Genomic DNA, 13,385 nt, shown 5'->3' with positions numbered 1-13,385 from the left:
CACATGGACTTTTACTAGCAAGAAAATGAAAGAAAGGGATGATTGACATCTGAAGTAGCAGGAAGGTAGACTGGTAGATCAACAACACCTGATCTTGAGTCTTTCAAAAGTTAGGGATGCTGATTTTACTTCAGTATGTGCAGCAAAGTAAGAGTAATTGCATTTTTTTCTAGACTCATTTTAGGAAAGAGTATCTTTAGCGCATTCTGTGACAAGCAGACTTATTCAGTTGTGTTTCAATTTTATGAAATGTACTCTTGTGAATACTGCTGGAATATATCTGTGGTTGCCAGACAGGACACTATTCTACCACAGGGTATTTTACTATTTAAGAAACCGAACTAGTAACGAGTTCACAGTGGTGCTCTCAGATGCCATAGCACAAAGTTTGAGAGCCACTAGAGACGCTGTCAAAAAATTATTGAAACACCAGGGGGCACCATAAACCAGAAAGTTGGGAATCTTTAGCATAGATAAAGCAGATATTACTGACAGATAGCTTGAATTTAACTACTTTGGAGAAATTAGTTCATGTTTGTGTTTTAATTCAATCTTCCCAATCTAGCGACCTTTGGTTATGCTAGAATATATCATCCCTCTCAATTGGGAAATGTTGCTTCACTTTTAGTTCTTATTTTTATGTAGCTTTTGGTCTAATAAGAAATTTATTTAGCGTAATGTTTTCCTCTAGATGCCCTGTTATCCATGTATTGATCAGATTTCTCTTGAATGTTCAGCGGGCTCAATTTGCTGGATTCCTAGTAATATATACCGTGGGGATTGAAATATTAGTAAGTAATTTGGCTAATAGCCTTTTAATATTATTTGTGTATAATTTTTAAAGATACTGATGATTAGAATAAAAGCACGCAGTGAAATAACAGAAGGATCAAATAAAAATATTTTTTGAGAAATTAAGAATTATGGTGAAATTTTGTATCTGAGGAGAATATCAATTCTTTACCTTATCTGTTTTTTTCTCCATTTGTATATGTTTGTGTGAATTAGGTTTTCTCCTTCTTCTATCGCTCCACTCTCACTTTTGGCCTGATTGTCTTCTCTGTGTGGCCTGTGGTCATTCGACTGTGGATCCAAGCAAAGGTATTTTCTGCATAGGGAGATTTGGTAGAACAGCTATGGCCAGTGCCCCACAGAAATGCACACTTCCATTTAAGTTCCATGAGTGTGTTATTTAAATTAAAAAGGTATCTGGAAGAGTAAATTTTTTTTAGTATTGCTAGCCATAGTTAGTTACCTTCTTTGCAAGCTAGATATACTATTTTGGAAATCTTATGCTGAAGTCTAATTTTAAGTGGCTTTCTGTGAAACAATCTATGCTTAAAGGAATCCAAATGCTAAAGATAAGTTTAAGTTAGTAATGGGTGGATGCTTCTGCAGCCATAGTCCTTGACGTGTAACAGTTCATTTAGTGACTATTTGAAGTTGCAACGGCACTTGAAAAAGTAACTTATGTTCATTCATCACACCATCATTGAAGGGTCCCCATGGTCACATGATCAAAATTCAGATGCTTGATAGCTGATTCATTTCTCCAACGAGCTGCTCTGATCCCCTTTTGCTACCTGACAAACAAAATCAGTGGGGAAGCCAGATTCACTTGAGAACTATATAACTAATTTAACAACTGCAGTGATTCACTTAACAACTGTGGCAGGAAAGGTCTTAAATTGGATCAAAATTAATTTTACTTGCTTAGCAACAGAAATTTTGGCCTCAATTGTTGTAAGTCAAAGACTACCTATACTAATACCAGGCCAGATTAAGAATAGAAAGCAGCTTGGTGTAGTGTAATAGTTTGTGTACAAATTCCTGTTTAGTTATTATCCTTATTCAGGGAACCGGGGCCACGTAGTGTCTTTCTATTTGGTGATAATATTATGCTGCATTATAGTATTAATATAAAGATAAACCTCCACTTACTATCCCAATCAGAATCAGGATCATTAAATGCACCTGTTTTTGCAACCTTTTTTTATTCAGTCATTAAGCAAATTCAACTTTTCCCATTGAATTTGCTTGATTGAAGTCCCTGGGAAGGTTTCAGTTGGTAATCACATAACCTCAGGACATTGCAATCATCATAAATATATGCTAATTGCCAAGTGTATGAATTTTGATCGTGTGACTGCAGAGAGGCTGAAACAGTCATAAGTGCAAGGACTGGATATAAGTCATTTTTTCAGCACTACTGTAATTTCGAATGATTATGAAATGAATAGTGGTAAATCGAAGATCCCCTGTACAACGGCCTAAGTTATTTGAAGAAAAAGTAAAGAGTTCTTTAAGTCAAATTCAAGTCTCAGTGACTGTGTAACTTTCTTAACAACAGATGGAAGTATAACTTTTTCAAATGTTTGTTTTGACTTCCAAGTTTAAGGCCTATCATCCTGGGATTTATTTATGATTTCTTATTCAAGTGCTAATATAGCAATAGCACTTAGATTTATATACCGCTTTATAGTGCTCTGATACTGGTTTTCTTTTTTGAGGTTTTTTTTTTTCGAGTTCAGCTGAAGTTAGCTTTTATCTGAACTTGTAAAACAGCGAAAAATGCAGTAAAGAAGAAAATATGGAGGGGTCCTGAAATGTAATTCAGTTTGAGATAATCATTGTGGGAGCTTCATCACTGGAGGCTTTCAAAAATAGACTGGATTGCCATTTGTCAGAAATGGTGTAGGCTCTCCTGCTTGGGTGGGTGGCGGGGGGTGGACCTATAAGATCCCTTCCAACTCGGTTAATCTGTTATCTAAATTCTGTGAAATTATTAATAGTGCAATACAACTTAGAGATATTCTGAAATAATTCTATGTCAGATCAGTAGGGAAGAGTTTAGCATATTTTGGTAGACTATACCATCTCATTTTGCACATAGCTATATCACACAGGTATTAATGGCAGTTATTTCCACATTTTGACCACCTTGTAGTATGGGTGAGAACTTACTCTTGTTATCTGGCCTGCCGAATACCCTGCCCTGCACTTTACACTACGCTATCTTACAGTGATTCTTTCAAGTAATATTGAAATTTTATATACATTCCCAAACACCAGAAATTTACATTTTGAATTCATATAGTTTTAGGCAGAAATTTATATAACTTTAGTTGAAATGTTTCCTACATACATTAATATTTAAACATTATACTTCTATTTGTATGTGTAACTTACTTGTTTTTTTACCATAGGCAACAGTGCTAAGTTGGATTCTCTCGTGTTTACTCCTGGCAATCTTTCCCTTGATGCCTGTGATAGGAAGAGAATCAAATGTCTCTTTAGTGTAAGTATGAATCAGCTTTCTTCATATTACCACATTCATGTAATCATGTTCTAATCTAATTCTTGTCTCTAGAAGGGAAATAAGTTATTGGAATGCAAGTAATTTATTCTTGAAACCCAAAATTAAAGTCACGTAATTATGATAGTGGGGAAAGAGGCAATTATTGGTATAAGTTTTTGAAGTTCTCAGATGCGAACCTCATTATCAGAATGCTTCACATTCTCTTCTTCAAAGAAGGGTATTCTAAAATAGTGTGTTTATAAAGTTATTCTTTTGGAACAATAATTCTGATGATCCTTATTCTTGTTTCAAACTGAAGATTATAATTTTCTTGTGATTTCTACTTTAGGTAGGCTATAAAAATTATAGTGTAGATCAGGGGTGTCAAACTCGCAGCGTCACATTGTCACATCACGTATTGCTATTTTCCCCCTTTGCTAAAATAGGGCTGGGCATGGCCAGCACATGACGCATCCAACCCGTGGGGCACGAGTTTGACACCCATGGTGCCTTTTTTTCTCTTATTTTCGAGCTTCCCTTTTATCAGTGAAAACCATTTTTTAAAAAATGTGAACAAAAATGGATCTAGAAGTTTACACATAAGCCTCTTACATCCTCAGAACAGATGTAAAGAAGTGATGAGTCTCTAGTCACATGCTGGATCCATGCTGACCCAGAGGGCAGTTTATTTGGTTCACTTTCAGCAGCAGACTGTAATAGGATCAGATAGAAATTGAGAAATGGAAGAGAAAGAACAAGTACGAAGCAGCAAAGAAAACACCCCCGATGTTATTTTTAAATGAAAAGCATGTACTATCCTGTAAAATAGATGCAGGAAACTTAAAACTCTAAATACCATGGAAGTCTTATTAGGGATATTCCATTATCTGATCTATTATCTAGTGGTTGAAACACCAAATTAGAAAGTGGGAGATGAGAGTTCAAAGTCCTACCTTGGCCAACCATGGAAGTCAGCTGGGTGAACTTAGGCCAGTCACTCTCAGCCCAATACATTCATGGGTTTTTGTGGAGAAAATAGGAGGAGGAAGGTGTGTTAGATATGTTCACTGCCTGGAATAATTTTTAAAAATAATAAGGGTGGGATACAAATAAATAAATATAATAATGGATCTTGGTGACAGTTTTTTTAAAAAAGAGCACCAAGACTCCATTCTGAAGTAAATCTAACCTTTTTTTTAAATAAAAGTTTATTTAAGTTTTCACAAAGCATACAAATACAAATAAAATATCTTTTTTTTGAGAACAGCATGGCCCCGGGTTATCACTTCTCCATACAGACATGAACTCAATACATATTTATCTTATACATTCTAATTCATATCTTATAACTATTTTCACAATTTTTTCAATAGCTTTTCCCTTTCTTTACTTCCTATAGCCTTATTTTTAATTATCTCATTCCTTAATTCAATTACATACCTTTTTCTAATTTTTAAAATCTTTCTAATCAATGTTTTTATACTTTCGTCTGTCCTGTTTCCAATTTCATATTATCTCTTCTCTTAAAACAAATTTTCACCTGTAATTACTAGACTAGAGTATAACACCTTTGTATCTTTTTTCAAATTTAAGTTACATCATTACAGTTATAACATTCATTTTCTAACCTCTATTTTATAACACATACCTATTTTCAATCGAATTCTGCTTGGTACATTCCCTTAAAATACACACTAAATTCTTAAAAGAAAAAAATATATATGTATATATATCTATGTATAACGATAGTAAATGGAATAATTATTCTATTCAAGTACAGCTCTGCCATTAATATTAATAACAATCTTTTACATTTCTATTTCTTTTAACAAGCATTGCTAGTAATATCAGTTGTCTTTCACTTTAATCATGTATATTTCATATTTTATTTATTACTGTCTTTAAATAAAAAACCAAACAATAGTTATTAACGGTAGTCAATGAAGTTATTATTGTTATTCAAGTTCACCTTATCAACTGATAAAAATCTTCCATGTTTCTTTTCAGTTTTTTTAGACGTTCTTTTTAAATCATTGAGAGCCTTATTCTCTTTACAAACAAATATTCCACTACACATCAATAGAAATTTTTTCTATCACCATAATCATCTAACATATTATATAACAATGCTATCCCATGCACCTTTGCAGAATCCTTTCAAGTTAAGGTTTAACCATTGTCTCTGTGTCTTTTAACTAGGTTTATACCTTTAATTCTTGTACGTTTTTCCTGTACCTCTATATCTTGTTTCTGTCTTGTGTAGCTTCTTTTCCTTTCCCTCTTCTCTCTCTTCTTCTCCCTCCCATTTTTATTCCCTTTTCTATCTGATTCTCCCTATATGTGATCCTCCCTTCTGCTTCTTCCTGATATTATGATTATTTTTCAAATTACTCTTTTTTTTGGTTGTTGCTTCAGTACTTAAATTTTTAACTCCCTTTCCCCACTTTCCCTTTTTTACCCCACTTAAAATAGCTTGGTCATTGAAGATGGTTTCTTCGTTATCCCGCCCTTCTTGTTCTGCCAGCATTTCTTGTTGTTTTTATAGTTTAAGATCTCCATTTCTAAAAATTGAAATACGAAGCCAAAAGATCCTCCTCCATCTCGTGCTTCTTTTTGTTCTTTAAGTCTCATTTTTAACTCTTCAAGGAGTGATGCCATTTTTAAAAAATGTTAAATAACCCCCAGTTGATTTTATTTTATTTCATTAGGATCCTCCATCCAAAGTTCCAGGAATCATCCAATAATCCAAAACTGTTTCTTGCTTCTTTTCTCGCTTTCTCTTTCCAGGGGCTTTGTTCTCTTGTAACAAAGTTTCAGCTACAATGTATCTTTTGCAAGCCTTGTTAAAATTCCACTATCAATTTTTTTTTAAGTTCCAGGTGGTCTCCTCCATTTTCCAGATTCCACCCTCTTTTTTCCTTTTTCCCTCCGCTACTATCTTTCTTTCCTTTTTTTTTAAAGAAAGTTTTTAAATTATCCAAGAATCTTTATCCCTTTGACACTTTATTTTCATCTAAGAATAGCCTATTTTCATCTAAGAATAGTCAAAGTGGATTAGTATCAATTTCTTATTCAAATCTCTTCTTCTTAATGTTCCAAGTCAATTAAAACTGTCAATGTTAGAGGAAAAAAAGCCAATTCCATTTCCTTTCCCTTTCTCTTTCGCAGCTTACAATCTTTTTTAGGAATGATGTTAGTTAGTCTTTAAAATTCAAGTTTCAGGTACCTTAAATAGATGTTCTCCATTCAACCCGGTCAGTCAAACTTTCTCCTTTAAACTTCCTCCTGCACAATCTTGTCTGGTTTGGTTCTTCTTTGAGGTGGCCATTTCTGACCACCTCTGCAACCGCCTTTGGGAAAGGGAGTAATGGCCAGCCAAGGAGGAGAGATGCGGCTCTCCTCAACCCCACTGATGGCTCCCCCTTCTTCACCACCTCTACAGGGTGGCTTTAGCCCCGAATCCAGGCAGCTCGGGGCGCTCCAGCGGCGAGCACAGATCAAAATCGCAGACGATCGCGATTTCGGTCCGTCGCCGAAGAAGCCCAAACCGGAAGTCCTGAAGTAAATCCAACCTTCTTAATGTTTTTTTTAGAGTCAGTGGTTTAGAAAAGTGTTGGTCAGAGTTTTAAAAGGCATCAGCAGCAATGGAACAGTATTAGCTTTTTTTTTTAACCAAAAATAATTAACTGATTATTTAAGGGCAGCTACTAGCAATAAACCAAATGCAAATTTGAAAGCTTGCTGTATTTGTTTTTTATTTATATAGTAAACAAATTTATATGGCCACCCAACTCACACACAAATGACTCCAGGTAATATTGAATTGTGATAGGAAAGAAGATCATTCTTAATAGATTCGTCAGTTTTGAACCTTCTTTTTGACTCCTTGGAGCTTAGATTAATGTCTTATTCATGTTACATAGTTGCACTTTTGTGGTTAATTTAATTTTTTATGAAATGATTCCAACAGAAACATTTTGAAAAGCACTCACAAATAGTTTATCTTTTACAGAACAGCAGCTGGCCTGCTAATTATATTGATAGCTTTGTCCTACCTAGTGACATTTTTTCGGAGGAGCAAAAATAAATATTTGCATCATAAAGATCTCCAAATATATCTATTTCAGGTAAGTAAGTTCTATAAATGTGCATTGTTGAGAAGTATAACTTTTGTTGCTTTGAAAAATCAGCTTTTGTATATTTTTGGGTCAACATCAATTTTAACCAACTGCTTTTCAGTTATTTCAGTTACTTTTTAAATTTACATTAAAAAAAATCTGCTCACTAGTTATATGCCAGCAACTCCAAAGAACAAAATGAATTCTTCATATACTTTTATATATACTTTTAAGACTTTTATATATACTTTTATATATACTTTTAAGACATGGAATCCTTCAGAGGTACTACTCTTTAGGACAAGTGGAGAACCCTTCACCATCATGATGCTAGAATTAGGTTTAAATACAGAATCTTAGAAACAGCCAGAAGCTTCCAAACCTCATTTATTAGTAACTTCATTAAGACGGAGACTTTCAGAACAGTCTGAATCATTTCCTCCAAGTGTCTGGACTTGGACTTAATATCTTGGATAAGCTATCAGTGTGTTCCCTCCCCAAACATTGATTGCTCATGTTTAATATTCTTTTTATTATTCTCCAACCTCCCCACAGTTTCTGACACTGAGCTTTAGTCATGAATTAGTCATAGAATCAGTTTTGAAACAGGTTGGATTGAGTGTTTAGGAGAATTTATGTTGACCAATTTAATAAACTCATTATTCAAGATACCAAGCAAAACACCAATAAAATCAGTAGGGAAACTTGCCCTCAATTCCCATCATCTGCTCATGCAGACTCCCTCACACAACATTGCTGGAGTTGTGGTCTTCACTCACATGTTACCTCCAAGATAGTTCTCCCAAAGGGAGCATCACTAGCTGGGGGAGCCAGGTGTATAAACAGATTTTCTCACAAAACAGTCTGTGACTTGATGTCAAACAATCCTAGGAAAAAGGGATTTGCTAAGCTTCATCTGAAAGATTAAAACATGTCCAGTAGATGTCACTGTAAATTTAAGATAAATGAAGAAATTGAGAGAAACTAATCCAAATTAAAATATATAAAGAATTGTCATTGTGTGGTTTTTAATATAGTCTTGGAATTAGATATTGGATTTTTTTCCTCACATTATTTCAATTTTTGCATCACAGTGTAAAGGTTTGAAACATTACAAAAATGTACTATTTCTTTTCTTGGAAATCATATACTTTAATCTTTAATCACCTTAGATTAGCCCAAAACAAACATTACAAAAGTGTACTATTTTTTAAAAAATTGGGAATCATATAATTTCATTTTATAAGAGCCTTGGGTTAACCCAAAATCATCCTACATGAACTCCTTATCTCCCCAGAAGGCCTCTTTGGTAAAAAATCTGATACAGGTAGTCCTTGATTTATGACCACAATTGAGCCCAAAATTTCTGTTGCTAAAGGAAACAGTTGTGAAGTGAGTTTTGCTTCCTTTCACGACCTTTCTTGCCCCAGTTGTTAAATGAATCACTGCAGTTGTTAAAATAGTAACATGGTTGTTAAGTGAATCTGGCTTTCCCCTTGACTCTGCTCTTCAGAAGGTCGCAAAAGGGGATCACATGACCCTGGGACACTGCAGCTGTCATAAACACGAGGCAGTTGCCAAGTATCTTAATTCTGATCATGTGACCATAAGATTGTTGCAAGGGTCATAAGTGTGAAAAATGTTCATAAGTTGCTTTTTTAGTGCCTCTGTAACTTTGAATGGTCAGTAAACGAATGGTTTTAACTCAAGATTAGCTGTTGTTAGGAGAGATCAGTAAGATTGTTTTTTGTCCTTATATAGATGAAACATAACTGCTTCTGTACCATTATTTTGCGGTCCCTTCTAAACACGTTAAGAAACTGGCTTTACTTTCCTATTATGCTTGGCATAACTGGTGCCAATTTATTGCACCTTTTATTTGGTTCACTCCTCTTACTTTTATGTAAGGAAATTGCTTTATAACAATGAATTATTTTAATGCTGGATTCCTTTTTTTTTATATAGAGAGAGATATAGAGAGAGATTGATTTTGCATCATGCATACACTGTTTTTAATAGAGCTAAAATACGAACATTATCCCATTTTCTTAATATTTGAGTTCAAAGTCCAAATGATCTCACATAGGAACAGTGGGAAAAATGACAGGCAGCCTGGCAACTTATTATGTCTTCTATGAACTGTCACATGATGACACATCAGGCAAAGTTCAATAAACCAACATAAAACTTGATGCCAAATAGCACTTGCTTGATGACCTCCTCGAATTACTTCTCTAATCTATAACTCTGAAATGGACTCCTATTGACAAATCTCCCTTTTAAACAAACTTCGTTGAAAGCTTCCCCCCCCTCCCCCCCAGTGCTTTTTTCTCTTTATTTATTCAGTCTGGAGGAAATCAAGCATGAAATGCAGTTATGCAAGTACAAACCAACAGTTTGCTCTGGCAGTTCCTGAATGCATTTATGGTGATATCCAAAATACAATGGGGTTATACAATATCTTAACGAATAATGTTATCAAATGAAATTTTAAGCAGTGAGTGATTTGGAAGGTTTCTCTACCACTCCCTTTGTACACAGTTTCTTTTTATTTAAATCGCCAATTGAAGTTGAATATAATTCTTACAAAAGTGCTAACATTCCAGGTTTTTCTTTTAAAGACCTAGTCTAGTCTGAATAGCCATTTTTTGCCTTGCTAGCATTCCTTAATGACTGCAATAAAGTGAAACTGTTCCGATGAGCTATTGATAATTTTATTTTTTTTATTAGTTGCTGAGTCTGGTGGCATCAACATACATTGTGAACAGTACTCATAGCAGTCTTCAGAGCAAACAAGGATTGCCTATAATAAATCAGGTTATCAGCTGGATGACATTGGGTAAGCCTACCTCTCTCGACAGAGATTATTTTGGATAAAGTTCTGTCAGGTACATATAAGAAATGCTGGTTTGCTGGTCTTTCTGCTATTGCTGCCCATGTTCTGCCATTGAAAAACATGATCTGAAGGATTATACTCTGATAAAGATTTGTAATTACATAAGTACAGGAATCCATATGCATCCTCCAATAATGCAAGCAGATTCAACACACTATGCAGAATATTTATTTTGAAGTAGATGAGAGATTGCATTAATTAGTGGTCAAGTGCTGAGTGGGTTCAACATAAGCAGCAGTGGATTAAGGGACTAAGTTTACTACTATTATTGATCCTGGAACTATATAGTAGTCGCAAAGAATTGAGAAAGCAGCTAACGAAGCATATTGGGGGCGTGAATTCCTCCGTTTAATTCTCTTATTGGAAAGAAATAGTAATTTAAGGGAAAAAAAGACACTGCATAAACTTCCAAAGAACTGCTCTAAATATGGACAAATAGTAATATATTAGTGTTGAATAAGTGCCTATCTCTTCTCGGTTATGAAGTTCACAAGCTCTCACCTAATTTTCCAGATAAGGTTGTTGCAAACAGAACAGGATTGAGGACAGCCACATGCACTATACTCTAAATCTGTTCTATTAAGTGCTGCATATAGCAATAGAGTCAGGCAGATGCTGATAGCTTATGAGCAATCCATTCATTCCTCAACAAAAGAGGATCACTAATAAACATAAAGCATTCATTCCTCAAAGTAAGGCCATGCCTTAACAATTCCCACCTGTCCACCCCCTGCACTCGAAAATTATGTGAATTTGAACTGGGGATTTTCCAAGTTTCTGTAAGCCAGCGCTTCCTGATACTTGTTCTTACATGTGATTGTAGTGCATGATGTTTCTGCTTTTGCCTGCTGCTGCCAGTTAAGGGTAGACAATCCCGATCTTCATAAAGACTCTGCAGGTCAGGCTTGTTTGTTTTGAAAGCTCATTCTTGCCACTTCAAGCTGGCTGCTGTTCTCTCTGCCCTTCCCAATGTTTGCCTTTTGTCCATCAGTTCCCTAGGAGCCAGATCTGACATTTGGAGAGTGATCAGACCTAGAAGAGGCACGTTAAGCATAAGAAGTTTCATAACAGCTATAAGCCAGGGTTGGCCTTGTGAGAGATTTGTTCTCACACTTAAACAAATACATTCCGGATTTCATCTAAAGTACAAGATCCTTATTCCTTGGGGTTGCAATTTCCTTTTCCTTGTTCTACCTGTAACTTCAGCTTTTCTTCATTCCGGCCCTACAATTTGTCAAAAACACATTTTAATGTATTCTTCCCTTCTAAGTTGCAGTCAAAAACAAAACACCCCACCCACTTAAATAGTATACATTGTTCCTTGCTGTATCTCCTTCCAGAATATTTTGCTGGATTGAACACTTGCTGATATTTTTTTTTTTAGTTAAAATCAGCATGCGAGCTATTTAGTGTAATGGGCAACAAGATATTTGTTGTTGTTGCTAATTGTTTTTAAGATTATATTTTTTGTATATTTTAGGTACAGGTAGTCCTTGACTTACAACAGTTTATTTAGTGACCATTCAAAGTTACAGCAGCACTGAAAAAAGTGACTTATAACTGTTGTTCACAGTTATAACCTTTGCAGCATCCCCATGATGATGTGATCAAAATTACGATGCTTTGCAACTGGTTCATATTTATGACTGTTGCTATGTCCCAAGGTCATGTGATTCCCTTTTGAGACCTTCTGACAAGCAAAGTCAATGAGGAAGCCAGATTCACTTAACAACCAAGTTACTAACTTATCAACTGCAATGATTCACTTAACAACTAATGTAAGAATGGTCATAAAATGGGGCATAACTCTCTTAGCAAATGCCTGACTTACCAACAGAAATTTTGGGCTCAATTGTGGTCGTAAGTGGAGGACTACCTCCTATTTGCTGCAGCCCAATCTGATTGTGGCCTAGCTATTAGCAGTGGTTTTTGAAATCTACCTTGAAAGAATGTTATCTTGCTTGGCTCTTCTTCCTTCAGAAATAGGAAGACTGGCTGTGGTTTCTTATCTGATCTTCGTTTTCAGAAGACTGGTTTCTTTCTGTCTAGTCCATACGAATTAAGGCAATTTTACAAATTCCAAGCCTTATAATTAATTATAGAGCCTTGGTTTAAATATGGTGTGGTGGCAATGAAGAAGAGCTAAAATTGGGCAGATCTCAGTTCTAATCTAACCCCAGCCATAGAAACTGACTGGGTTTAGGATCACCCCAGAGTTTTGGGTTGTGGGAGGTCTTTGCCTTTTGCTTATTAATTGATTCCGTATCTGGAAGGACTGATCATATTTAAAACTGTGTTTAAAATTAAATTGTTTTCTGTATCTGCAATGTGTTTATTCTTTGTATTTTCTTCCTTTTTTCGGTTTGAATTCTGAATTTTGTCATTCTTTATTTCTACATTTTAAAGGAAATAATTTTTTAAAATAAAAAATTCGGGCCATTCATTCTCCCTCAGCCTACTTTATCTCACTGGGTGGTTTTGTGAGGAAAAACAGAAGAAGGAATGCTACATATGCTGATGTGAGCTCCTGAAGAAAGTAGATAACAAATCTAAGAAAATATAATATTCACTCTGTTTTTGTAACTAAGGCTTGAGAAATAATTAATCAGCCACAGAGTGAACTCTTTGACATCTGATTCTTTCCAGTTGCACAATCCTAGTCTTTTGATGTCAGGAACCTCCCATCACCTGACTGCTTTGATCTAGGTTCTGTCCCATCTCCCTTCGAATATTGATCTTGGTGGAAACATGATCAGATGTTCTCCGTGCTGTGTGCCAAGATGAATAAAGATCTTGAAAGTTTTGTACTTCCCTCACTTACCAGCTGATATGTGGGAAAGCAGTATAAGTTCCAAGCAGAACTTATATTGAACAGAACTTTCCAGTCCACTTTGCTATCCCTTCATCCTGGTCTTTGTTTTCTTTCCATTCTACCTAGAAGAGGCAGGTGTCTTATGACTCTAGCTCATTCATTCCTCCTCTTTTTTTTTTTAATCTTCTAAGTTGTCTCCTTTTTTGTGCTTTATCCGGCATTAGAGCACAGGTTTGAAGCAAGCATTGCAGGCCTCTGTAC

At 35.2% G+C, this 13,385-nt stretch overlaps 1 protein-coding gene across 1 annotated transcript in view; it reads left to right on the top strand.

The window, feature by feature from the left end:
- Positions 1-13,385, top strand: part of PIGN (phosphatidylinositol glycan anchor biosynthesis class N) — a 77,958-nt gene that overhangs the window by 33,265 nt on the left and 31,308 nt on the right. Inside the window, exons 16-20 of the mRNA XM_087961195.1 lie at positions 692-791; positions 1,009-1,101; positions 3,207-3,298; positions 7,311-7,425; positions 10,147-10,255. Of these exons, the coding sequence (XP_087817321.1) occupies positions 692-791; positions 1,009-1,101; positions 3,207-3,298; positions 7,311-7,425; positions 10,147-10,255 (509 nt within the window). The remainder of the gene's footprint in view (positions 1-691; positions 792-1,008; positions 1,102-3,206; positions 3,299-7,310; positions 7,426-10,146; positions 10,256-13,385) is intronic.

Source organism: Notechis scutatus, chromosome 3, assembly GCF_049901735.1.
Source record: "Notechis scutatus isolate UNSWTSFEM ecotype Mainland chromosome 3, rNotScu1.2, whole genome shotgun sequence".
Taxonomy (NCBI): Eukaryota; Metazoa; Chordata; class Lepidosauria; order Squamata; family Elapidae; genus Notechis; species Notechis scutatus.
The sequence above is the reverse complement of the archived record's forward strand: the minus strand, read 5'-3'. Positions and strand labels throughout refer to the sequence as shown.